Source organism: Phyllopteryx taeniolatus, chromosome 16, assembly GCF_024500385.1.
Source record: "Phyllopteryx taeniolatus isolate TA_2022b chromosome 16, UOR_Ptae_1.2, whole genome shotgun sequence".
Lineage (NCBI taxonomy): Eukaryota > Metazoa > Chordata > Actinopteri > Syngnathiformes > Syngnathidae > Phyllopteryx > Phyllopteryx taeniolatus.
The window spans coordinates 7,234,620-7,262,455 of record NC_084517.1 but is presented as its reverse complement, the minus strand read 5'-3'; the positions used below and the strand labels follow the sequence as shown (position 1 = coordinate 7,262,455).

Below are 27,836 nucleotides of genomic sequence, written 5' to 3'. Positions count from 1 at the left end.
ATTATGCACTCAGGCGTCGAACAAAGTTCAAACTTTGCTAAACAATGCCTAACGCGGAGCAGCAGCGCTGCCGCGGTGACGTCATGTTTAAGCTCCAGTCCCGCCACGAAGACGACGGGAATTGTACGTTACAACACCGCTGAAACACTCAAAACGCCTTCACACCACTCACTCAAACGTGTAAAACGCCAAGCCCGGGACGCCACGGAGGCTATTACGCATCTGGCCGTCGAGTAAAGTTAAAACCTTGCGCTACAAAATGGCGACCCCGCATGTTCACCAAGCTGTATAAGCACAAATTAACGCATGTCAAATCACTCACAAGACGCTATCACACTCAGAGTACGTGCCAGAGTCAAACATGTCAAAAACACGCTCAAATAAGTCCATACACAGCAAAAACAACATTCATTGCTAGAGAGCTTGAAGAAGCGTGCTTACCTTGGCTGGAACAAATGAAGGCGAAAGCAACGTCACTCAACTCACCCGTTTTAGTGATCCAAACCGGAAATAGATGTTTTGCATTAACCAATCATAGATGTTTTGCATTAACCAATCATAGATGTTTTGCATTAACCAATCAGCTTAGTGTTCGTACCTTTTGGCGCCAAATGCGACCAATCAGATGACCAAGTCCTAATTATGTCCGAGAACTGTCCATTTCTCGTGCTTGATTCAAGTCATTCACGTGATGCCGAAGTCTGCTGTACTAGTACTAAGAGGAAAGGTTGTCGAATATGTTTCATTTGCATCACAGTTTTTATTTTTGAAATAACTCAATGGTTCAGGGTCACTACACACAATGGAAGTCTTTCATTCGAATGTTATATTTTCAAAGAAATTTAGAAAACAAATATTCCCCAAAAAGTTTGGATTCTGCAGCTTTTGCCATAAATGTAGTACAATTTTTACATAGTTGTTTAATTAGTTTGCATTGATTCTCATGAGGCCACAATTTGGGTATAAGTGCATTACTTTTCTATTTACAAGTGGAGGTATTTTTCACTTTATTTGCACAATGCACTGCAACAATCACTTAGTTTTCCAATACGGTTTATTCCTTACTGGATGGATTCACAAACAACATACAAAGCACACTGAGGAATTTGACACGTTCTCAGGGCAAAGGCTATTTCGGTGGGTGAGGCTCTCAAAAAGGAAAGGAGAATACATTTGTGGACAATATGGAAAGCGGGGAAAAGGAATGCTGTGTTAAAGCAGCTTCAAGTAGCTGGCCATGCAGCTGCAAATTTTACCTCACCAGGCCACTAGAGGGAAGCAAAGTAACCTGCTCAAAACAACAGTCCAAATTCCAATTTGTCTGCTAGATGACTTTGGGTGTGTTTTATCGGCTGTTCCAACCTGAGAGCGAGCTGTTTGACTTCTGCTTGTGGAGCTTTCCTTCTCCCTCTTCACCTTGGGCATGATCTTAAGCTTTATGCTGCTTTTACTACTGGGACGCACCGACCCCTGGATGCACACACAATCACGTGTGGCACAACGCACACAAGCACGCACGCCAGGGTGTTTCGCAATCCTTACCTCCTCAGCACAGTGCATTAGTGGACAGATCCAGTGGATGTCATGAAATGGTTTAAATACAGTTAAAATAGAGGTTATTTAATGGATATAGTAGTCCAAGACAACAACATAGGGTTAATTTGAAGTTATGTTACTTTTAACACAAGTTAAAATGTTTTAAAAAGAGCAGCATATAAAAGGCGGACAAACCTAGAAGCCTCAGTTTTGTTTTGGATTTCGGAGGGAGAACATCACCAAAGAGTATAGCTGCTTCGCTGTTGTTGTTTTATTAAAAGAGAGTGTGCCACGACCTGAAGAAGGCCCTTACAGGCCGAAACGTTGTCAGGGCACACGCATAATAGGTTGTTATTGTTTTTTTTTGTTTGAATTGCGGATTTTTTTGTTTTATTGACTTTTTGTTTTGTTTCATTAAAATACATTATAAATTAATACAAAAACTAATAAATAAGAAACAACAAAAACAAAGATTACTTAAATAGCCAAGACGAACTCAAATAAAGGAGGCAAATATCATGGAGGGTGGGGGTTGGACAGAAGTCCGCTATGGGCGGGGCCGCCAGCCCACATACCCCAGGGATTGGAACCAGGGTTACGGGAGGCGGAACCATGGGTGGATGGACCATGCACAATCCTTTCCTACAGGAAGAGGGGGAAATGCCCCCAATTCCTGGTGGGGAAGAGTTCAGTTCCCCAAACCTAACCCTAACCAACAACAAAAAAGAAAACACACCGTGTATTTAGTGTTCTTCCACATTCATGTTTATCATCACATTAATCACAAACATGCAGTATACAAAAATGGTGTTGAAGACAGGCTAACACTACTTCAAAAATATTTACAACAGTGTTAGAATATAGAAACTTCAAACCCATTTGAAGTACATACAAAAACCATCAAATGAAGGAATATGTTGGACATGAAATTAAATACATTATAACACATAACCAACAGACTTCTTTAACCCTTATATACTGTCAATTTTACAGGCACACAGTACTATATTGACCCAGACCCTGAATTATGATTGGGCATCGAGAATCAATTGGAACCGGGACTAACGTTCCTGTTCTCCCAGAACCGTTCAAATGTAAACATTTCAGTTCCCAGTTTCGATCCCTAGTCCTCCAGCCGCAAAGAAGTGGCAAAGAGCAACAAAGAAGCAGCGCAAACCAATGAAGAACAACGCGCACAATGACATGCTTGTGCCCAACGGCAGTGGCCACAAACAAAAGTGTGTCTTAACTTTCTGAAAATAAATGACCAGTCACCTCAGTGCAACACTTGGAATAACATTACATTGTGCAAAGGAGGCTTTCACGATGTGTAGCATCTGATGCGCTCCGACCCTCAGCCTACACCACACGGAGCTTCAGTGAAGTCAACTCTCAGTCAATTGGGTGACTGAAACAATAAAATACGTATACGTGTATGCCAACACTGAGGCAGCTAACAAGGTAAACAGTGGCTTGCATTTTTGCACTGATGGTTTTTAGCGTTGATTTTGCTTGGTTTTAACCCTTTTTGGAGTTCTTACAGGGGTTGCTGGAGAGCACTCCCACTGGGGACTCCATTGTTCTGCTGGAGGACTTCAATGCTCACGTGGGCAATGACAAACAGGCACCAACCACCTGGAAGGGCGTGATTGGGAGTAACAGCCCCCCCCGATCAGAACCCAAGCAGTGTTCTGTTATTGGACTTCTGTGTTCATCACGGATTGTCCACAACAAACACCATGTTCAAGCATAAGGGTGGTCACACGTGCACTTGGCACCAGGACACCATAGGTCGCAGTTCAATGATCAAATTTGTTGTCGTGTCATCGACTTGCGGCCGCATCTCCTGACCACTTGGGTGAAGAGAGGGGAGGAGCTGTCAACTGATCACCATCTGGTGGTGAGTTGGCTCCGATGGTGGGGGAAGATGCCAGTCTGACGTGGCAGGCCCAAACATATTGTAAGGGTCTGCTGGGAACGTCTGGCAGAATCCCCTGTCAGAAGGAGTTTCAACTCCCACCTCCGATTGGAACTTTGCTCATGTTCCAGGGGAGGCAGGGGAAATTGAGTCCGCATGGACCATGTTACACACCTCCATTGCCGAGGCAGCCAACCGGAGCTGTGGCCATAAGGTGGTTGGTGCCTGTTTGGCAGCAATCCCCAAACCCGTCGGTGGACACCAATGGTGAGGGATGCCGACAAGCTGAAGAAAGAGTACAATCGGGCCTCTGGGACTCCTAAAGCAGCTGATGGGTACCGGCTGGCCAAGCAGAATACAGTTTTGGTGGTCGCTGAAGCAAAAATTCGGGGATGGGAGGAGTTCAGGGAGGCCATGGAGAAAGACTGCCAGACAGCTTCGAGGAAAATCTGGTCCGCCACCGGCATCTCAAGAGGGGGAAGCAGTGCACCATCAACACTGTGTATAGTGGGGATGGGGCGCTGGTGACCTCGACTCGGGACGTTGTAAGGAGGTGGGGAGAATATTTCGAAGACCTCCTCAATTCCACCGACACGCCTTCCCATGAGGAAGCAGAGTCTGGGGTCTCTGAGGCGGGCTCTCCTATCTCTGTGGTTGAGGTCACCGAGGTGGTTAAAAAGCTCCTCAGTGGCAAGGCCCCAGGGGTGGATGTAGAGGGGGTGAGGTTTGGTGGCCTCAGTATTGCATCTGTGATTTTTGCAGATGATGTGGTTCTGTTGGCTTCATCAAGCCATGATCTCCAACTCTCACTGGAGCAGTTCGCAGTCCAGTGTGAAGCGGCTGGGATGAGAATCAGCACCTCCAAATCAGAGACCATGGTCCTCAGTCGTAAAAGGGTGGTGTGCCCTCTCCAGGTCGGGGATGAGATCCTGCCCCAAAGTGGAGGAGTTCAAGTATCTTGGGGTCTTATTCACGAGTGAGGGAAGAATGGAACGGGAGATCGACAGGCAGATGGGTTCTGTGTCTGCAGTGATTCAGACTTTGTATCGGTCCGTTGTGGTGCAGAAGGAGCTAAGCCGAAAGGCAAAGCTCTCATTTTACCGGTCGATCTAGGTTCCCACCCTCATCTATGGTCACCAGCTGTGGGTTGTGACCAAAAGAACAAGAGCCCAGATACATGTCCGGGCTCTCCCTTAGGGTGACAAGCTTGGTCATCCGGGAGGATCTCAGAGTAGAGCCGCTGCTCCTCCGCATTGAGAGGAGCCAGATGAATTGGCTGGGGCATCTGATTCGGATGCCTCCCGGACACCTCCCTGGTGAGGTGTTTCTGGGCACGTCCCACCGGGAGGAGACCCCGCGGACGACCCAGGACACGCTGGAAAGACTATGTCTCTCGGCTGGCCTGGGAACGCCTCGGGATCCCCCCGGAAGAGCTGGATGAAGAGGCTGGGGAGAGGGAAGTTTGGGCATCCCTGCTAAAGCTTGTACCCCCGCGCCCCGACCTCGGATAAGCGGTAGAAAATGGATGGATGGAAGGATAGATCGTTTTTACATTTATTTTAGTCTTCCAATCAACATAAGCGGCGACGACAAAAAAAAAAGAAAAAGAAAAAAAAAAGCTTAACATTGATCTAAAACTTCACCGTAGCAACTTTACATCACAATGAATTGGGACAAAATTCACAAAGGTTGTCTCACAGTATCACAAACACTAACATTGTGCCTCATCGGTAAAACAAGTCAAGTTAAACTTGCACATATAAACCATTTGACGTGATGAAACAGAATACAGTTGCAGCTATATAGCATTGTTAAAATAACTCTTTTGCTTCTCACCTGCAAAATAACTATTTTAACAATGCTACCAGTGAAGTCAACTCTCAATCAACTGGGTGAGTGAAACAATGAAATAAAACAGTTAAAACAGTTCAAATAATTTTTAACAAAGCTATATTTAACTTTGAACTGAAACATTAATGAATATTAAGTCAATTGGGTTAGTTCCACACACGCTGCCTTTTAGTTCATAAGTTTGATATTGATACTGGTTATAAAGAACCTCGAGTCAAATGTTCATTTTAGTCTATGCTGCGGGCTGCTAAGAAAACGGATGTTTAGAATTTGGACACCCTTTACTTAAACCATGCAAACCTTTTTTAACCCAGCCCGCTAAAAGAATTGGAATCGAGATTCGTTTGGATCCGGAATTGAACTAAGAAACCAGAATCGGAACCGGAATCGCTCAAATTCAAACGATGCTCAACCGTACCCTGAATATCATCATATTAATTTTCTATATTAAATTATGAACTAAAATCTTTTCAAAGTGTATTAATAGCCTATCTGAGAATTAGACGATCAATCCTCAATCACTGGTTCATAGAAAACAAAGTGTATTTTTTGTTTTACACCACTCATCTTTGGATAAAAACAGCAAACAACGTGAAGTCCTATTTCTGTATGACATTTGTTGATTTTAATCACTGGTTTGAGATTCCCCATGACCCTTCAAAAGCCAACATGTGCCTGTTTCTGTGGGAACTTGTGCAAACGCAGTGGCAACACTGACAGTTCTCTAGACTGGTTCAAACTCCCCCATGTACCTCCTCCCTACAGTCCCATAAAAAAATCAACACATCCGTGAATTGGACTCTTTTACTCTTTGAGATACTCCAATTGTCGGGACGTTTTCAATCTCCCTCTTGAACAGTTTCCACTCTCCCATAAAAAAAAAAAAACCCAAAAACATTTATGGCCTGTACAGTTTCAAGATTCTCACGATTACAACCACTTTCTTTGATTTAATACACACTGATCAATGTAAAATCCATTTTAGTAGACATGGGTCAAATTTGACCCTGAACAGCCTCAGTGAACACAAACTTTGTAGCACTTAAACCAAAGAATGCCCTTCTTAAATATTTTCATTTTTGTGTATTTTGGATCGCTTTAGGAAAGTCATAATATTTCAGGGTGCAATAAGCAGAGTATTTTTATAGAATTTTTATAGCTGTCAAATTTGACCCGACCAGTGTGTAATGGTTAACATTGGAGTTGTTTCTTATGTTCTCACACCTATTTTGCCCAAAATACACGTTTCACTAAAACAGTGATAAATGATAACGGATCATAATCCTGCTTTTCAACTGCAAGAAATTATTTTTTTTTTTATTAAGTGTTCGGTAAAAGCGATAAGATTTTGCTTTGCAACAGTATGTACTACATCATTGATGATATACGGTACAGTATAAAGTACGTTTTGAGAGTCTGAATGAAACAATACTTTGTTTGCACCCGTCACATCACATTAATATAACAATGGTCAACAACACTTTTTTTTTTTAGATGATATAGAAGCATTTTGATGTGCTGAATCTAAATATCACAATATCACATTTTGCTCAATCAGGTCAATGTTTTGAACTATGGCCTAGTTTTTTAAATGTTTTTATTTACATGTACAGGTATTTCCACTTTATATCACGGGTTTCTCAACCTAGGGGTGTGGGAGGGGTGGGGGGGGGGGGGGGATTGTGCGAGTCCTTCCAGTTGGAAGGTTACTTACTTTTATCAATGTCTACGGTTCAATTTACAATAAGCAAAGTTTGTAACATTTGATTAATAGATTTTTTTCCTCTGAAAAACCTCTCAGATGAGAAATATGAACAGAAATGCCCCATTAATGCCACAAAAGTGTAATCAATTTCGTAAAAAAAAAAAATCAGATTAAAAATCATCTTGGCATAAAAATCTGACCTAAACAAGAGCAACTGGTGTCATTTTCAAATTCAGCAATGCAAAATTATTCTAAATCAGCTGAAAAAACAGACAAGTTGCAAAATATTTTTGTAACACTGTAATAATTTCCACTCTTGTTTCGTTAACACATTCTGTACCTCTATATCTCTTTAATCAATATACTGTGGTCAGATATTGAGATGTTCTAGTGTATGTTGTTTAACATTTGATTTCTAGGATTGAGGGGTTATGGTCAAGAATGGCCAAAATTATTTTGTCCATGTATTTCCTCAAACGCAAGTTGTTCTCCTCCTCTGCTTTCAAAGCATCAACTAGCTGAAAAAGAACAAGCACAATAGTAAAACTACAAAGAATGGCAATCACATCAAGGAAGAAAGCAAACAAACCTCATCCCTTGACGCGTTGTCAATCTCAGCAGCCAGACACTGGACCTTTGAGTGGCAGGAAAACAGGCTCTTGGCCTCATACAAACTCAGACTTAGAATCTGAGCATTTAAGTCATCATTCTGATCTCGCAATTTATGGTTTTCCTGTGGAAGCACACAATCGACAGTTCCTTTCAGAGAGTATTCCAGTTGAGATGTTATTGTTGTTAAATATTTTTAATACTTAGGCTCAAAAGCAAATTTCCATTTGATCCTGCTGTACTGTACACCCTTTTCACAGTGTTTCGAACAAAAAAACAACATTATTGCTGGTAAAGTTACATGTTTACATAGCTCCTCTTTGATATCACCTTAACAACTCTCATTTATTGAAATTGGAAGTCCATGGATAATATCTGCCTGGATCGTATCTGAGGATGCAAGCATTGCCTCCCAGAGTTGCTGTTAGGAGGTATAAAGCCACCCACCCTCATAAATCATCCTTTTAAAGATGCTCCTTCCCAATATGGTTCAGTTCAGTGGATGATACCATGAGTCTTTCCCCTTTTATACTAAATTATGCATGTTTTTGTCACTGTGTGTCCTTTTCATCTTTGTTTTGTCTTGTTTCATATTCCACATGGTGCATCACACCCCTTTTAGCTTCATGATATACGTCATGAAACTGTAGGTCTGATATCTTTCGAAGTGGGCTGGTTTATGTTACAGTATAAAACTGCATATTCTTTCGTAAGGTTTTTACCAGTCATGCTATCAACCATAAGTGCATGCAAGTAAAAAAAGAAGCAACTACAGAATTAAATGTGCTCCCCGTCTAAACTGAGTGATGGGGCCCATGGGTCTTAGTCGGGGACGTGACCAAGAACTTGGTCACTCTGTCAGAGCCCCTGCACTCCTTGGTGGAAAGAGGAGAACCTTCAAGGAGGACAACTATCTCTGCCGCAATCCTCGAATCAGGCCTGTAGTACCATACAGATGTAAGCCACTCCTTTGATAAAAGGCACATGGCACCCTTTTCCCAAAGTCACTTGAAAGACTCTCAGACCATGAGAGACAAAATTCTCGATGATACAAGATGATATAACATGATACAAAAATTGAAATGTATTTGTGACTCACTTGACATGCTGGAATTTTGCCACAGTAACTTGGAACTTGCTTGAAACTTGAAGGATAAGACTTACTTAAAACTCGTACATTGTGACTGAGTCCCACCTATGCAAATAGCTCCCCCTAATTCAGTGATTCCCAACCAGTGTGCTGTGGCACATTAGTGTGCCATGAGCGCTCTTCAGGTGTGCCGTGGGAAATTATCACATTTTACTTAATTGCTCAAACAATTATGTTGACAAGAAATAATGTATCTTTCTTCATCTATTTATACCAGTGAGGCATAGTGACAGACAGAACAAATGAATGGTCTTATCTATTAGAGGGCAGGAAGTAAACACAGTAATTAATGTATCCACTTTTTGTGACATTTTTGTTTGTTGGCATGCCGTGAGATTTTTCAATTGTAAAATATGTGCCTTGGCTCCATAAAGGTTGGAAATCACTGCCCTAGTTATTTAGCACTGTGGAATGTGACATCGATAACTTGCTATCCAGCAATTAACATGCAGAGGTGGGTAGCCAAATATTGTACTCGAGTAAGAGTACTGTTACTTTAGAATAATATGACTCAAGTAAAAGTACTCATCCAAACATTTACTTGAGTAAGAGTAACAAAGTACTCAATGAAAAAACGACAAGAGTAACTTCAGAATTAAAAAAAAAAAAAAAAAAAAATGGTTAGCACATCCACCTCACAGTCCTAAAGTCATGGGTTCAAAGCTGGCCCCTGCCTGACTGAAGCGCTGTGAATATTTTTTCCAGATGCATTGTAAGATTCTCCTCACCAACACCAACCTACAGCAACACAAAATGTGTAGAAAGGAAAGCGTAACATCTGCTTGTGTAAGAACCTGTTTCAATTTTTTCACATCCTGTTCCATTTCGATCTCTCGAGGCTTGGTATTGTGTTCCGAAAGGCTCTTGCCCTTTCCAGGATGCTCCATTTGCATCCTAAAGAGCTGCAAATAGTCCAGTTCTCTGCGGAGATCATCAATTAGCTGTAGTTGGAATTAAGATTACATTAGATATCTGAAATGTCTGTAGGCAAATTTTCAATTACGTGGAGCACTTACCTCTTTCATAGCATTCTTTTCCTTATGAAACTCACGGCGGTTATGCCAAAGTTTTTCAACTATCTTCCGATATAGGTCCGCCTCATCTTTTAGCCTCAGGCTTGTGTCCTCCAAGTTGTCCATCTTCTTCTGCTTTTCCTAAAGAATTAGGCAAAATGAATACCAAATGAAAAAAAAAAACTGTCCAAATCAATAACAACAATATGAGGATGTAACATTATAGCAACAATTAGAACAATTTAAATACTCTATGTAGAGTTATGGGAATAGTGCATTATGATACTGATATAGAGAAGAGAATGAGAAGATGACTGTATAAGGCTGGCTTTAGAATATTCTTTAATGTTCAAGAGGCCTGATCTCAACAGAGCTCCACAGCACAGAGCATTCATTTCAATTCCTGAAGACTAAAGTGCAGCCAGCATGACCTACAAACATGCAGCGACTTAAGGTTACAGCAGTGAAGGCCTGGAAAAGTATCTCCATCAGGAACTCAGAATTGCATTGTGTCCATTTTCTTTAGCAAGAAAAAGAGCAGTGGCTCAAGCCTCCTGTGATGTCTGTGTGTGGATATGCCTGCTCGTAAGTCAAGGTACGACTGAATCGACTTATCACAAGGGATACAATAAATACAACTCACCTGGTCCAGTTTCTCTGCGTGAGACTTGAGCCTGTGCACATTAGTCTTCATTTCTCCATTCTCTTCCTCTAACTGCTGTATCCTATGCATGTAAACAAATACAGGCCAGTAAATACATTACGTTATTTATTTTTGTGTGTCAAACTGACAAAACACGGTGCAAATAAATAGAAATAAAATATGCCTCACAACCATCACTGCATCCACCCAATGTTACAGCCTCTGATAGTTCATCCTTTTTTTCCTCTTCTGCTGTATCTGTGTTGTCTGTCATTTGTGTTCACTTCCCACTCTTCACCTTGTCTACCGATGTGTTTGATACATTTTCACCATGGTGTGCACACAATAAGTCTCAATCACTTTCTTCCTCTTCCTCTTCTGCTGTCTGTACTTGCGACAAAACCATACCACAACCATGCATATACTCAATATAGAAACATGGAATGTATGTGGCTTTCACATATAATCAAAACAAATCAGAACGCTTAGTTCTCCTGATAAAATTAAGTGCTTTGTTAGAAACACACCTAACTCAGAAAACAATGACAAAACACAGTATTTTCATCCTCTTTGCATGGGAGGCAAAATGTTGTATCAATCTTAGTCAACAAAAATCTCCCATTTACCCACAACACCTACTTGGAACCAAACGGAAGAGTTATAATAATGAAAGCTTCCATTAACCATACAATGTTTACTTTGGCTAACATTTATGGGTCCAATAATGATGACCCATCCTTTTTATATCACAACTTTTTTTTACATGTACAAGACCATACCACAAACATCATAGGTGGCTGATCAAGCATCTGGCAACTCAAGAAATAGGCACTCAAATGAATTAATCAAATAATGCATGAATGACCTTGGTCTCGGCGAGAGTGAAAGAGAAAGATAAACCACCTGCAAACCTCAATTCCAATGAAGTGGGGACATTGTGTAAAACGGAAATAAAAATTTGATAATCCTTTTTAACCAACTATCTTTTTCTTTTCCTTTCGGCTTGTCCTGTTAGAGGTCACCACAGGGTGTCATCCTTTTCCTTCTAAGCCTATCTCCTGTAAGCCTAGGAGAGGCTCTTCTGTCACACAACACACCTGACACTTTCCTCCACCCGTTCCAACCTGCTTTGACCCCTTTCTTCACTTCCTTAGCACACCATCATTGCTCTGGACTGTTGACACCAAGTATTTAAAGTCTTCTACCCTCGCTATCTTTGCTCCCTGTAGCCTAACTCTTCCCCCTCCACTCCTCTCATTCATGCACATATATTCTGTCTTACTTCGACTAATCTTCATTCCTCTCCTTTCCAGTGATAACCAGTATCAATAGCCAATCTATGAACTAAAAGGCAATGTGTGTGGAAGTCACCCAATTGAATTAATATTCCTGAATTAATATTTCAGATAAAAGTTAAATATATCCATCTATCCATCCATTTTCTGAGCCGCTTCTCCTCACTAGGGTCGCGGGCGTGCCGGAGCCTATCCCAGCCGTCATCGGGCAGGAGGCGGGGTACACCCTGAACTGGTTGCCAGCCAATCGCAGGGCACATCGAAACAAACAACCATTCGCACTCACAGTCATGCCTACAGGCAATTTAGAGTCTCCAATGAATGCATGTTTTTGGGATGTGGGAGGAAACCGGAGTGCCCGGAGAAAAGCCACGCAGGCACGGGGAGAACATGCAAACTCCACACAGGCGGGGCCGGGGATTGAACCCGGGTCCTCAGAACTGTGAGCCTGACGCTCTAACCAGTCGGTCAATGTGCCGCCAAGTTAAATATAGCATTGTTAAAATAGTTCTTTTAACTGTTTTAACTATTTTATTTTATTGTTTCACTCACCCAGTTGACTGGGAGTTGACTTCACTAATAGCATTGTTAAAATAGTATCGCTGCCACTGTATTCTGTTTCATCACGTCAAATGGTTTATAGGTGCAAGTTTTAACTTGACTCCTTGTTTTAAGCTTGTAGCCTTTTATTTTGAAGGGTACGCACCGGAACTCAGCATTTTGGCATGAAAAGTAACTTCACATGGAACGGGCCATTGTTTTTGATTTTTTGTTATTTTTTTAATGGATGGCACAAAATGCTATAAAACGCCAATTCCTTTCCCTACCCACCGATGAGACACAAGGTTAGCGTTTGTGATACTGTGAGACAATGTTTAAGTTTCGCTTCCAACAATTGAATCTTATTGACTATAAATGCCTCTCTGCGGTGCTATACTGTATGCATTCCTTACAATGTAACGTACACAGTGTTTGCTCATTCTTTGCTCTTAAATTGTTTTTGTATGGTTGTTTCGTGCCACGTTCTATAATTTAACCTTAACTTATAATTTAACTAATTACAAATGATTAACAGGACCATTATATCTTGTCAGTTTCTGTGTTTATGAAGTTTTCTGATGTTACCAACCTTTGAAAAATGGGATAACCATTAAGAGAGTTATACACATTTTGGATTAGCCACCTCTTGTGAAAAAAAACTCCGTGTGCCAGACGGACGCCCTTTTAAACGGAAATAGGGACGTGGTTTATACAGATAGGATGCCCGTCATTTAGAATGTATTCTGATTCATTAATATACACACATGGGTGCGAAGAAATTTGAATCTGACGGTAACTTGTGCACAGTGTGAGAAACTTTCTGCGCATTTATTAATGAATGAGGCCCAATGACCTCAAGGCCTGTCATCAAAAGCAAATCCTGAACGTTTCATGCTTCTTTCATTTTGTGCACAATTCTTATATGCTTCAAAGCCCCACTAATTTGTCTCAGGTTTGATAAATCACATGCACATGCTAAATTTATCATTTTGGATATAGTCCTCTGACAAAGCGCAAAATGAACTGCGCAGCAATTTCACATATTTGGCAGCTCGAATCCTGGTTGCGCCTGACTAGTACATTAGCGTTCTCATCTGCTTCCGTGTGCAATCGAGTTTGTGCCCTTGTTTGCATGCGCAAACCTTTATTAAATCAGGACCAATCTGTCTTTACCATGAACTCATAACAATCAAGACCTTTGGAGATACTTTCATGACCCTTTCCGTTCCTCGGTTTCCATCCCGCTGTCACCAGCTCGGTGCTTTTCTGGTAATTTGAATCAGGTCAGCATTCAACTTAAATACAGAAACCCCCATCTACTACTCATTTTCTTATATATTGGCAAGACAATAATCGTACAAAAATGACAACTAAAGTACCCCTCATTTCATTAATAAGAACCAAAGTAAGCACCAGTTTTAAACATTTGCAGTTGGTAAGCATTTTACCTGTTACACAGAAATTCTATCGCCGTGTTTCTTTCCTTCTCCATCTTGCAGTAAACTTCGCAGTGCCTCTTAGTCTCCTCCTCCAGACTCTGATCTGCCCTTGCCTCCACATCCTTCATCTGCTCCTCTAGTTCATGCACACTGGGATAAATAAATACACATCATGTTGTTTGACATTTCTAAAAACATTTTCTGTACATTTAATACCATTTTTAACGCAATTGTCATGAACGAAACAGAGGATAGGATCCAAAAAATGCACGAATCCGACACAAATGGACAGTTTCAAAAAAGAGAGGTTGAATACACGGGCAGAGGTCGGTACACAGGCACGCAATCCAAAAAAGGCAAAAGTATCCAAAAACATGAGGCAAAAAGGCGAGGTCGATCATCGGAACAGGGTCTAGTCTTAGTGTGAGTCTTTGACGTGGAAACAAGGAATGCTGGAACGCGACACAAGGTACAACCAACTGGCGACCGGAACGAATGAGACACAAGGTTAAATGCAAGGGGTCATTAGGGTGAACGAGGCACAGGTGGTGACGATGCTCTCAGGAGCAGGTGTGTGTGAAACAGGGGGAAGACAAAAACCCGAACACACACCCATGACAGCAATAGCTTGAATCTGGAAGATATTCATTCAATTTATATCATTTTCTTTGTCTTCTTCTTTTTTTTTTTTTTTTTTAATCTAAAAAAAATTGGGGGCTTACCAATGTACCAGAATGGACCTTGTTGACTTTGGAGGTTACATTGTACATGCTATCAATAATACTGATTAGAAGCGGCTCAGAAAATGGATGGATGGATGGATTACACAAGTAGAATTGGTCTACACTAGTATCTTGAAGTTTGAACAAAAACAACCCCAAAAGTTGTACAATTTGGAGCTCTACAAAAAAAAGGGGAAAAAAAAAAATGGAAAATTGACCCCAAATTTCAAAGAACTGTTGGAAGGTTTCCGATTTTTTTGTTCCAATCCTGTTGGCTTGGTAGGACTCTCAACCGGGATCAAGCAGCTTTTTGTAAACAAAGGACTTTGATTACTATCTTCTGTGACTGTCGTGCATTTGAAATCAACTGTTTGTGACGTTTGACAAATGAAGGCAAAGTGAATAATTACAATGTTAGTTTCTTGAGCTGCCAGCTAGTTACCGCCTGCCAAGCTGCTTGTCACTTCAAAAGTGGAGTGTTATGTGTGTAATGTTTAACTTTTTCCAATACATGAGCAGTGTGTGCAGGTGTGAATAGATGAATTGGAGCCGGGACCAGTGGCAACGCATCATCATCAGCGGTGAACTTAAGGCAGTCCCGAAGTCCACCTCAGTCGCATCTAGATCAAGGTTATTTCTTGTAGTTAAGTACGTTGAATCCCAATCGGTACGTTTGCTTCTCGCCCAGAATTCCCACGCCTGCTTCCTCGCCTACACACCTGCCTGTCGATAACAATAAATGCACAATATTTTCCCTCACCCCGACGCAGGTCACCGGGGCCGTCCTCAATGGCAAGCGCCTGGTGGCCAGGCATGCGTCCATGGGGGCTCGAAGAGGCAATGTGGGTCCTCCTTCCCATGGACTCACCACCTGTGAGTGACCAAGAGGGTCAGGTTCTTATAGAGCTGGGTGGCGGCTGAAGACAGGGACCTTGCCGGTCTCATTCCTAGCTACAGAAGCTGGCTCTTGGGATATGGAATGTCACCTCTTTGGCAGGGAAGGAGCCCTCGCTGGTGAGCGAGTTCAAGAGGTTCCGACTAGATATCGTTGGACTCGCCTCCACACAAAGCTTGGGCTCTTCATGAGAAGGTTTGTGGACTCTCTTCCACTATGGAGTTGCCCATGGTGAGAGGCAGCGTGGGCATTCTTGTTGCCCTCCGGCCCGGTACCTGTACTTTGGGGTTTACCCCAGTGGATGAGAGGTGTGGGGTACAGGTCCTGACCGTTGCTTGTGCCAATGCACCAAAAAGCAGTTTATGTAGTCAATGGAGGGGGTGCTGCAGAGCATTGCCGCTGGGGACTCCCTCGTTCTGCAGGGAGATTTCAATGTTCAAGTCGGCAATGACAGTGAGACCTGGAAATGCGTTATTGCGTTCCCCCGTGCCCGTCTCGACCAGAACCCAAGGTTGATTGAATCCTCTAAATTTCCCATATCCGTGTATGTGGGCATGAATGGTTGTTTGTCTATGTAAATGTGCCTTGTGATTGACAGGTGACAAATCCAGGATGTACCCTGCCTCTCAAGTCAGCTGGGATAGCTCCCTTTCTCTAAACTTTTAAATGAACATGTCCAACAGTTCAATGTTTCAGTACTTTTGGTACAAATTGCTGTTCTCTAACAAGGAGCTAAATTCACAACAGGTGTTTGATCCATGAATGGACCAATGCATTTCCTGGTTTAATTTGAATTGTTATTAAAATAGACCTCTTCAAAAACCTTTAACAACTTGTCTTTTCTTTTTTTGTACTTTACAAATTTGGTTTTGGAAATTCATTTATTCATTGGCTCGCAGCACTATACAACTCGACCTGAAGCAATGACCACCACGAATGTGATCATAAAGTTATACTGCGCTAGTATCAAGGGTATCTGCACACCTGTGTCACAACACAAAATCAATCTATACGCAGATGATATTCTTCTTACAAGAACCCAAGTCATCGCATCAAATGGCCTTCAAATTCATTGAGACATTTTCACAATCATCAGATTACTCCAATTGGTCAAAATTTAACAATACTTCCAGTAACAGCAAACTCATGGAATCCTGCAGATCAAAACCCAGACTACCTTATTCCTGCAGAGAACATTGAGTAACTAGTAGAGATGTAACAATATTCACGACAACGTGATATTGCCAAATTAAAAGTGCCTCGATATCGTTGTGGTCTTGTCTGTGAGAAAATGCACACAGGCACAGGGAGAACGTAAACTCCACACAAAAAGGCCGAAGCCCAGATTTCTGACCCTCAACCTCAGAACTGTGAGGTTCAACACCTTCTTTTCTTCTTTTTTGTTGTTCAAGACATTCGTAGTTGGACTTCCTGGGTCGTTGACTTGCTGCATAACCCAACAGAGCACTTGAGCTTGAAGACTTTGCGTCTGATGGCCGGACGAAAAGAGGAAAACATGAAAGACAATAATTAAAATAATAATAATGCAATAATAAAATATATACTTTTCCTATTAAATATACAAGAGCTCCCTTTACATTGGTATTTAGCATACAGGGCGGCCAGAGTTTTATTTCCTCTTGTTGCACAGTCTACATGTGAAGCTGTTAGTAGATGAGAGAGAGGAGCAAGATTGGAGTACAGTTTGAGGGCGCAAGGATTATAGATGGTTGGGATGCTGAAATTGTAATCTCGATCACAACGTGCAGGATGTCACTCCTCTTTGCTACAAGCTGAGTTGGAATGTAAACAAACAACTGCAGTTTTCTAGCAGCCGATAGTTTGTCCGTGAGCGAGTAACACACAAACAGAAGGAATGGTTCAAATCTCCTGTCCGATTTAATCCTCTCAATTGCTTTTCTTCATTTTAGCGCAGGCTCTCGTCCCTCTCCACATCTCCTTTAGGATGCTTTTTTTTTTTTTTTACAAAATGAACATTGGCCAGTTTTCTCCGGGCACTACGGTTTCTTCCCACATCCCAAAAACATGCATGCTAGGTTCATTGACAACTCTAAATTGCCCGTAGGTGTGAATATGAGTGCGAATGGTTGTTTGTTTGTATGTGCCCTGCAACGATTGGCTGGCAACCGGTTGAGGGTGTACCCCGCCTCCTGCCCGATGAAAGCTGGGATAGGCTCCAGCACGCCCGCGACCCTAGCGAGGAGAAGCGGCTCAGAAAATGGATGGATGGATGGATGGATGGACGTTGGCCAGCTCCACGTTGCGGCGCAGTTGTAGCATCGTAGACAAACGGCGAAAGTTCCAAAACGTCAACATTCACCAATCTATTAAATACCATGGCGAAATCGCTGCAATAGTGTGCACAGCCGAGCGTGATGCAAAAAGATGGAAAGTGTAAAATGAGGGAGAGAGTAACAGAGCTGTTTGCGAGCAGGCTGCTGGTGAAGGCGTACACAACAATATGCGCTGTTACTCTTGTTGAACTTAGCTTTCCAAAAACTGGTTCATCAGAGTTAAGTTATGATTTAACAAGGGGGGCAATTACATTTTCACATGGGGTAGAGAAGTTTCGATTTTTCTTTTTTTCTTCAGAAATAAAATCATCACTTCCAAACTGCATTTTGTATTTGAGTTGTTGAATTGTCTTTGCTATTAAAATTGTCTTGGTGATACAAAACATTTAAATGTGATGAATATGCAAGACCAGCATCACAGAACCAATTGCGGTCTTCTCCAGAGTGGCCAAAGGTCCTTCTCCTGGTCGCTGCATACTGCCTCACTTCTCTATCTATTGCAATAATATAGAATACAGAAATATGTGCAAAGTAAAATGCATGTAATCTCTCCTTACCTGTGAAAACCCTGTTGTATCACCATTGCCGTTGTGTGTGTGCACCGACTGTTCATAATGCGTCCAAGGACAGCTGAGAAAATGTGTTACGATATGTTCTGCACTACAGGATCAAATTGTTTTAATGGCTGTAAAATTAGGGTAGAGAGGGTACAGATTCAGGAAGTGGGAGGGGACAAGTTTTCCCCGTATCCTACGGCAACTACTTCTAAGCAATTACAGTGAATTCGAAAAATGTGTTAGACAACCTACCGATGGACAAGTTGTGTGTTTTCCTGTTTCAGTCTGGACTTCAGTTCCCCATTCGTCACACTGTCGCTCTCCAGCTCCGTCACCTTCTTCTCAAGATAAGTCACCTAAAGGAGATATCTGTGTTACAAAAAGCCACATTTGCACTGACTTCCACAAAATCTATAAAAAAGACAATTATGTACCTTACGCTGTTTATAATAAAAGCTTTTATTCCACTGCCTTAAGTGTTTTTATTTAATAACTAATAAGCATTATTATCGTATATAAGAATAAGTACAATGACAATACGCAGTATGACATCCATCCATACATCCATTTTCCGTAAACCGCTTATCCTCACGAGGGTCGCAGGCGTGCTGGAATCTATCCCAGCTCTCTTCGGGCAAGAGGCGGAGTACACCCTGAACTGGTCGCCAGCCAATCGCAGGGGACATATCAACAAACAACCATTCGCACTGACATTCACACCTATGGGCAATTTAGAGTCTTCAATCAACCTACCACGCATGTTTTTGGGATGCGGGAGGAAACCGGAGTGCCCGGAGAAAACCCACATAGGCACAAGGAGAAAATGCAAACTCCACACAGGCGGGGCCAGGATTTGAACCCCAGTCCTCAGAACTTTGAGGCAGATTAGCTAACCGGTCGTGCACCGTGCCACCCTTCAGTATGACAATGACAACAACAGAACAAAGTATTATGGAGTCCCTAAAGAACATATATACATATATATGCACAATATTATGAGATTTTTAAGTCACGTATTAATGCAAATGAATCATGCTGATAAATCTAATGGCAAAAAAAACAATGTAAAAACAGACTTGAACGCATTTTGAGTGACTCAGGACCTTCTCTGTAATGTTGAGATCACAGGAGTCAATACTCTCTGTGAACAAATTATCTGTGCTGCTCCCCGGACTCGAATCAAGGACATTGTAGTTGGTCTGGAACAGCTGGCTGCAGGGAGGACAAAACATATGAGAAATATCGATCATTTTGACTTTCAGAGCTCTTGCTGTGTGCATTCAATCCTCCAATTCCACGATTGAGGGATCACGTTTTTACGGTGGCTATGAAAAAAGATTTCAGAATGTTTTCCATATGTGAACTATAACGTGAACAATTCAATTGAAAAAAAAAAAGGCATCTGTTTTTCTTCAGCTGGAACGGAATGGAAATATTGTTAATCCATTCCAGCTCCAAAATTAAGTTATTCTTGCTTTTTTAATCAGTGTGTGGTTAAAAATAAATGTAGTTCAATGTAGAAATACGAGAAAACACCCTATTATAAATAAATAAAACACCAAATAAATATGGTGTTTATTGCTCATTAACTTAAACAAAGGAGGGGAAATGGAGAGGAGGACTACAGATTGTCTCGGTCTGTGCCACGTCTTAGTTACCAGTCATGTTTTGTTTCCATTTTTGGTTTATTCAATCGTTTCTTTGTTACTTTGATTATCTGTTGTAGGACTTTGTTTCGTTTGCTTTATCCATGTCCCTTGTTTGCCTTTTTTGGGAAAATAAATATAATTTTTTGAGACCCCTGCACTCCGACCTTGCCTCCCTGCACTTGTGTCCTCCACGTTTTTGCCTTGCCTTCCTCGCCTTCAAAAACCAATTGTGACACAGGAAGTACATACAGTAATTAATGTATCCACTTTTTTGTGACATTTTTCTTTGTTGGTGTGCCGTGATATTTTTCAATTGTAGAATATGTGCCTTGGCTCCATAAAGTTTGGAAATCACTGCTCTAGTCAGATCATGTATTCTAATCAGTCAAGTCAAACCAACATTACAACATGACAGAAATAATGGGTGCTAACATATTGTAATTAAATTACTTCACACGCACCAAAACTTTAGAGCATGATTCGACAGAACGCCTGAATGTTCGCTTACGACAGTTAGCTAGCACTAGCTTGCTAGGCTACATAACGTTTTGTTGCCTGCTTGCGAACGGTATCGTATTAAAAGTATGTGAACGTACCTCGAGCAAGCCTTAAACGAACCTCCTCTCCCGAGCAGCGGTGACCACCAACACACGTTTCCCCCTATTTTGTTCTTATAAACACACGCCACAATCCATTATTGTTGTCGTCGCCATGGTAAGTGTATCCAGTCGTGTTTGAGTTGACAAGATGAAGCCCAGTGATCGGAAAAAACGGGACTGGATTCGGTGGTTTCGGAATACAAGATTTTATTGCAGTAGTCTGACATAGAGTACAAGACATTTGTCTTGTAGTCTGATCCAGGCATTCTGTGTTGTCTGTCCCACACCGGCGACATGTTTAAAAAAAAAAAAAAAAAAAAAAAAAAAAAAATTTATTGGTTTTCAGATATTTACAGTACTACGTCAAAAGCCACGCGACAAGGCTAAAAATAAACGAGCTTTAGGATTCAAATATACTGTACACGATGGTGATGCGGAGTAAATGCCTTTTGCGGAGCCGATCAATGACGTCATTGATCGGATCGACCAATTATGACATTAAAGTCGATCAGCATAAAATGCTAATTATCAACCGATACCGATCAGGCTGATCAGATCGGTGTAAAGTCTAGTTTTTAAGGTTCTTAATGACCTTCCTTCACCTTATTTATCAGACCTGTTCTTACAGTTTTATCATCTCCAGAATGAGAACCAAAACGCAACGTGAGGCAGCTTTCTGGCATTACAGCCCACAGGTGTGAAACAGCCTTCCTGAAGACCTGAGGGCTGCCTTTTAGGCTTATAGTTTAATGTTTATTCATACACTAATTATACATTTTACTTCACTTGAACAGTAGGATTCAAGAGTAATCTTTTTCTTCCAATAAGATTATTTCAAATCATACACATCATATTACTGGAGGTATTGCTTGTTCACTCCTTTAAAGGAGAAGATCCGACAAATCCAACTCTCATTGAGAAGACTATCAGATTACTGGCTACAAAGGATAAAGAGACAATAATACAACAACAGAATATAAAAGACAAAGAACAGATTAATTCAACGAATTACAGTATGAGCTCAATGAAGATTTTCAATTGAAATACTTAATTTGTCGAAATCTAGGCGCTGTGACGTACAGTGGGTACGGCAAGTTTTCAGACCCCCTGAAGTTTTTCACTTTGTTATATTGCAGCCGTTTGTCAAAATCATTTCAGTTAATTTTTTCCCCTCATTAATGTACACACACCACCCCATATTGACAGGAAAAAAACGGAATTGTTGACATTTTTGCTGATTTATTAAAAAGAAAAACTGAAACATCACACAGCCATAACTATTCAGACCCTTTGTTGTGACACTTATATTTAACTCGGGTGCTGTCCATTTCTTCTGATCATCTTTACGATGGTTCTACACCTTCATTGGAGTCCAGCTGTGTTTGATTATACCGATTGGACTTGATTAGGAAAGCCACATCCCTGTCTATATAAGACCTTACAGCTCACAGTGCATGTCAGAGCAAATGAGAATCATGAGGTCAAAGAAAAAAAAACTGCCTGAAGAACTCAGAGACAGAATTGTGACGAGGCACAGATGGTGGTGAGAGAGGTAAAGAAGAACCCCAAGATCACTGTGGCTGAGCTCCAGAAATGCAGTTGGAGATGAGAGAACGTTCTACAAAGTCGAGCATCACTGCAGCCCTCCACCAGTCGGGGCTTTATGGCAGAGTGCCCGACGGAAGCTGCTCCTCAGTGCAAGACACATGAAAGCCCGCATGGAGTTTGCAAAAAAAACACCTGAAGGACTCCAAATAAGATAAATAAGAAATAGGAAATAAATAGGATTCTCTGGTCTGATGAGACCAAGAGAAACTGTTGGCCTTAATTCCAAGTGGCATGTGTGGAGAAAACTGCTTATCACCTATCCAATACAGTCCCAATAGTGAAGCATGGTGGTGGCAGCATCATGCTGTGGGTGTGTTTTTCAGCTGCAGGGACAGGACGACTGGTTGCAATCCAAAGAAAGATCAATGCGGCCAAGTACAAGGATATCCTGGACGAAAACCTTCTCCAGAGTGCTCAGAACCTCAGACTGGGCCGAACGTTCACCTTCAAACAAGACAATGACCCTAACCACACAGCTAAAATACCGAAGGAGTGGCTTCAGAATAACTTCGTGGCCCAGCCAGAGCCCTGACTTAAACCCAATTGAAAATCTCTGGAAAGACCTGAAAATGGCTGCCCACCAACGTTCACCATCCAACCTGAGAGAATTGGAGAGGATCTGCAAGGAGGAATGGCAGAGGATCCCCAAATCCAGGTGTGAAAAACTTGTTGCATCATTCCAAAAAAGACTCCTAGCTGTATTAGCTCAAAAGGGTGCTCCTAGGGAAGCCTTGGGCATCCTGCTAAAGCTACTGCCCCCGCGACTCGACCTCGGATAAGCGGTAGAAAATGATTGGATGGGTGCTTCTACTAAATACTGAGCAAAGGGTCTGAATACTTATGGCTGTGTGATATTTCAGTTTTTATTTTTTAATAAATCTGCAAAAAAATCAACAATTCCATTTCTTTTTTCTGTCAATATGGGGTGGTGTGTGTACATTAATAAGGAAAAAATGAACTTAAATGATTTTAGCAAATGCCTGCAATATAAAAAAAGAGTGAAAAATGTAAGTGGGTCTGAATACTTTCCGTACCCACTATAAGCGCTTTAGTTTTAGTTTAAGTTTATAAAGCCTAGTTTGCATAAACAAAACATGTATCTTACTCTTGCTTCACCTTTTTCAAACAAAATTATCATTATTGCAGCGTATTAAACAAATAAAATGTCCAAAAAACTCACTGTCCGAATGCTGTGCTGGATATATTTCTATTGGGGCTGAAACACAAGAAAAGAAAAAAGGGGGGTTATTTCAAATAAATTTAGGCAAGGTTTTACAATTTCATGCAAATAAAATTATTTTACATAATTGTATTACATAATCCCTCTTTTTCTGTATGTGTGTGTGTTTGTGTGTGTGTCTGTCTGCATGCTTTAGTGTCTGTGTAAGGGACCAGCCAACGCTGGCTCAGGACATCCTATGACAACAATGCATGGACCTCGTTTACCCTTGCCTGGATGCAAGTCACCCAGATCTGCTTCTGGAGCCAGGTCTGGAGATCGGGCTCAATAGAGATCACCTAGCGGCCAGCGGAGCAAGGCCTGAAGAGGAAATGTCTCTCTCTTCCCATGGGCTGACCACCTGTGGGAGTGGCCAAGGGTGTCAGGTGTAATGTAAGCTGGGCGGTGGGCAAAGGCAGGGACCTTGGGGGTCTGTCCACGTCATCTCTAAGGCATGGAAGGAACCTGGGTTTATGTGCAAGGTCGGCTTAATATAGGCGGGCTTGCCTCGACACACAGCTTGGGCTCCGAAATAAGTCCTCTTGAGAGGGGCTGGACTCTCTTCCACTTTGGAGTTGCCATTGGTGAGAGGTGCCGAGCAGGTGTGGAGATACTTATTGCTTCCTGACTCGGTGCCTCTTCGCCTAGGGAGATAAGTTCTGGCTCCAGTTTATGCCCATACATGTCACACACCTATGTCACGGTTTGTACCAAGCGGTATTGGACTGGACCCAAACGCAGACTGAGACTGAGGAAGCAGTTGGAAGGGGTTTATTTGGGAGAAACGCAAGCTCAAGAATGCAAAGGCTTGATAGTGGTCCCGAGGAGTAGGGAGCATGCGGGAGATTGGAGCGTGAGGTGAGGGAACTTGGCAATGCGGCTCGAGCGAGCGTCATGGCAGGAGACACAGGAGGGCACTGGAGGAGGAGGAACAACAGGGAGGAAGTACGAGCACTGGTATCAGAGAATCTTTTCTTACTATCATGAGCAATGCGTCGGCTGTTGTACTGAATAGGAGCGAGAATACTCTGGTGCTGGAACACTGGAAGTGGCAGGCTTAAGTGCAGCCAGTGATTAGTGCTGATTGGAACCAGGTGTGCAGGCGAGGAGGTAATTAATGCTGGAAAGAGATGGAAAGAAGAGGCAAAAAGCACCACCCATGCTCCGCAGAGGAACTCCAGGGCAAAGATCATGACAGTACCACCCCTAGGAATGCTCCTCCGAACCATAACCCTCCCAGTCCACTAGGAACTGATATCCCTGACCCTGTGGCCGCACATATATGATGCGTGACACAGTGAAGGTGGGATGGTTGTCGATGACTTGCGGGGGCGGGGGGTACGGCCGGAGGGCTAAGAACACTGGTGGAGAGAGGAAAGGGCCCAATGAAGCGTGATGTGAGTTTATATAATTCAGTTTGGAGAGGGAGGTCATGGGAGGAGAGCCACACCATCGGACCCACCTTGTATCCCAGTGTACCTTGTATCCCAGTGTAGTTTCTGGGTCTTGAGGTCCCATTGAGAGAGGACTGGCCCAGCTCCAGTGTCCGAGGTGTCAAATTCTACCACGAACTGGAGGGAGGGATCAGGGTGTTTCAGGATAGGGGCACTGGTAAACAGTTCTTTAAGGTGGTTGAAGTATTGGGAAACAGCAGGTGTCCAATGAAACGGGGAGTTGGTAGTGGTGAGACTGGTGAGGGGAAGGGCCACTTTGCTAATGTCGCGAATGAACCTGCGGTAGAAGTTCGTGAAATCCAGGAAATGTTGCAGCTCCTTGCAGGTGGAGGGAATGGGCCAGTTGACGACTGCCTGGATTTTAGCCGGGTTTGGTTGTAATTGTCCCTTGGCAATGATGTATCCCAGAAAGTGTACAGAGGGGAGGTGGAATTTACACTTTTCGGGTTTAAAAAAAAAAAAAGGCAGTTCTCAAGAAGTCGCTGAAGCGCTTGGTGGACATGTTGTCGATGTTCTTCCAGTGAGCGGGAAAAGATGGGGATGCCAGCCCCCGGAGGTAAGAGGAGGGCCGGATGAGTCCAGAAGCTAGGGAGTCAAGGATATAGTTCTCAATGGCGATCTTTTCAGGGCGTGATAGTTTGAAGAGGCAACTAGAGGGGCTCCAGGAAGGAGGGCAATGGCGCAATCATAAGGGCGGTGGGGGGGGGGGGGGAAGAGAGATGGCCAAATCCTTGCGTAAGACCGGGGAGAGATCATGGTACTCTTCTGGAATAAGGGAGCGATCGAGTGGGTATGCTGGTGGCTGAGGTTCACTGGAGGTCGGGACTGTTGAGCGAGCCATGTCTATTGCTGACGTGGACACCAACAGTGTGGAATGCATGAAGCTGAAGTTGTCATATTGGGCCATTTTGGCGTGCGTTGCCATGAAGCTGCTGATGGGTAAAGGCAGGCCAGGCGGAATTCAGTTTTGGTGGTTACTGAGGCAAAAACACAGGCATGGGAGGGGTTTGGTGAAGCCATGGAGAAAGATTTCTGGACGGCTTCGAGGAATTTCTGATACAGCAAACAATGGCTCAAGAGGGAGAAGCAATGCGCCATTAACATTGTGTATACAGTAGTAGGTATGGGGGGGGGCTCTTTACTTTGACTCAGTGCGTTGTGAGTCGGTGGAGTACTTCAAAGACCTCTTCAATTCCACGCAGACCCCTAAGAAAGCAGGGCCCGAGGCCTCTGAGGTGGGCTCTCCTACTGTATCTCCGGGGTTGAGGTTGTTGAACTGGTTAAAAGGTTCCTCGGTGGAAGGGCCCCTGGTGTGGATGAGCTCCCGTTGAAGTTCTTAAAGGCTCTGGATGTTTGTTGACATGCATCTGTAACAATACTTGGACATCAGGAACACCATCTCTGGATTGGCAGGTGGGGTGGTGGTCCCCCTTTCTAAGAAAGGGGACTGGATTGTGTGTTCCCACTACAGGATCACACTCCCTGATAAAGTCTTCCATTCAACTGTTCTGGATAGAAGGGAACAGTGTCAACGTCGAACCTCAGATTCAGGAGGAGCAGTGTGTTTTTTCTCATAGCCATGGAACAGCTTTAAATCTTTACAGGGTCTTGGTGGGTGCATGGCCGTTCGCAACGACGACGGTGAGTCCTGTGGAGTGTGCTCTGGGTGTATGGTGTACCGGAGCCCCTGAAACAGGCAGTTTGATCCCTATACAACTGAGGTCAGATTTTGGTTTGAATTGCAACATTAAGTCCGACTTGTTTCTGGTGAGGTTTGGACTCCGCCAAGGCTACCCTTTATCACTGATTCAGCGTCCAACCTTTCACAACAGAATTTATAGGTGCTGCTGAGGTGTTGAGGGAGTCCGGTTTCGTGGTCTCTTTTGGAGATGATGCCACAATTTTAAACTCTTGCTTGACTGGTTTGCAGCCACGTGTGAGGCCATGGACCCCAGTCAGAAAAGGGTGACGTGCCCTTTCTAGGTTAGCGATGAGATTCTTTCCCAAGTGGAAGAGTTCAAGTATCTTTTGGTTTTGTTCTTAAGTGAGGGAAGAATGTAGCGGGAGATCGACACTCAGTGCAGCATCTGCAGTGACGCTGCACCAGTCTGTCGTGGTGAAGAAATTTACCAGTCCATCTACGTTCCCACCATCAACTAATGTCAGGAGCTGCTGCAATAACCAAAAGAACAAGATTACGGATACAAGCGGATGAAATGAATTCCAAAGCTGGGTGTCCTGGCTCTCCCTTAGAGATAGGGTGAGAAGCTCAGTCATCGAGGAGGGGCTCAGACTAGAACTGCTACTCCTTCACATTGAGAGAGGCCATTAAGGTGGCTCGAATATCTGGTTAGGATGCCTCCTGAATGCATCCCTGGTGAGTTGTTCTGGGAAATTCCCACTGGGATGAAGGCCCAAGGGATGAAGGAGGACTACTTCTTCTTTTCCTTTCGGCTTGTCCCGTTAGAGATCTCCACAGTGTGTCATCCTTTTCCATCTAAGCCTATCTCCTGCATCCTCCTCTCTAACACCAGCTGCCCCCATGTCTTCCCACACGACATCCATCAATCTTCTCTTTGGTCTTCCTCTAGCTCTCTTGCCTGGCAGCACCATCCTCATCCTTCTTCTACCAAAATAATCACTCTCTCTCCTCTGTATGTGTCCAAACCATCGAAGTCTGCTCTCTCGAACTTTGTCTCCAAAACATATAACCTTGGCTGTCCCTCTGATGAGCTCATTTCTAATTTTATCCAACCTGGTCACTCTGAGGGCAAACCTCATCATCTTCATATCCGCCACCTCTAGCTCTGCTTCCTGTTGTCTCTTCAGTGCAACGGTCTCTAGTCCGTCCATCATGGCCGGCCTCACCACTGTTTTATAAACTTTGCCCTTCGTCCCAGAAGAGACTCTTCTGTCACATAACACACCTGACACCTTCCTCCACCCATTCCAACCTGCTTGGACCTGTTTCTTCACTTCCTTACCACACTCACCATTGCTCTGGACTGTTGACCCCCAAGTATTTAAAGTCCTCCACTCTTGCTATCTCTTCTCCCTGTAGCCTCACTCTCCCCCTTTCACCCCTCTTATTCATCCACATATACGCTGTCTTACTTCGG

General features: G+C 43.0%; 1 protein-coding gene across 2 annotated transcripts in view; it reads right to left on the bottom strand.

Annotated features, from left to right (window-relative positions):
• Positions 1–2,278: 2,278 nt before the first annotated feature.
• rab11fip4a (RAB11 family interacting protein 4 (class II) a) overlaps positions 2,279–27,836 on the bottom strand; it is a 31,099-nt gene continuing 5,541 nt past the window's right edge. For both annotated transcript variants that reach the window (XM_061748863.1, XM_061748862.1), the window contains exons 5-13: positions 23,225–23,260; positions 19,292–19,400; positions 18,441–18,544; positions 13,709–13,849; positions 10,426–10,507; positions 9,786–9,923; positions 9,564–9,710; positions 7,600–7,743; positions 2,279–7,528 (exon numbers count right to left, since the gene is read on the bottom strand). In XM_061748863.1, coding sequence (XP_061604847.1) covers positions 7,412–7,528; positions 7,600–7,743; positions 9,564–9,710; positions 9,786–9,923; positions 10,426–10,507; positions 13,709–13,849; positions 18,441–18,544; positions 19,292–19,400; positions 23,225–23,260 — 1,018 coding nt within the window. In that variant the 3' untranslated portion in view covers positions 2,279–7,411. The remainder of the gene's footprint in view (positions 7,529–7,599; positions 7,744–9,563; positions 9,711–9,785; positions 9,924–10,425; positions 10,508–13,708; positions 13,850–18,440; positions 18,545–19,291; positions 19,401–23,224; positions 23,261–27,836) is intronic.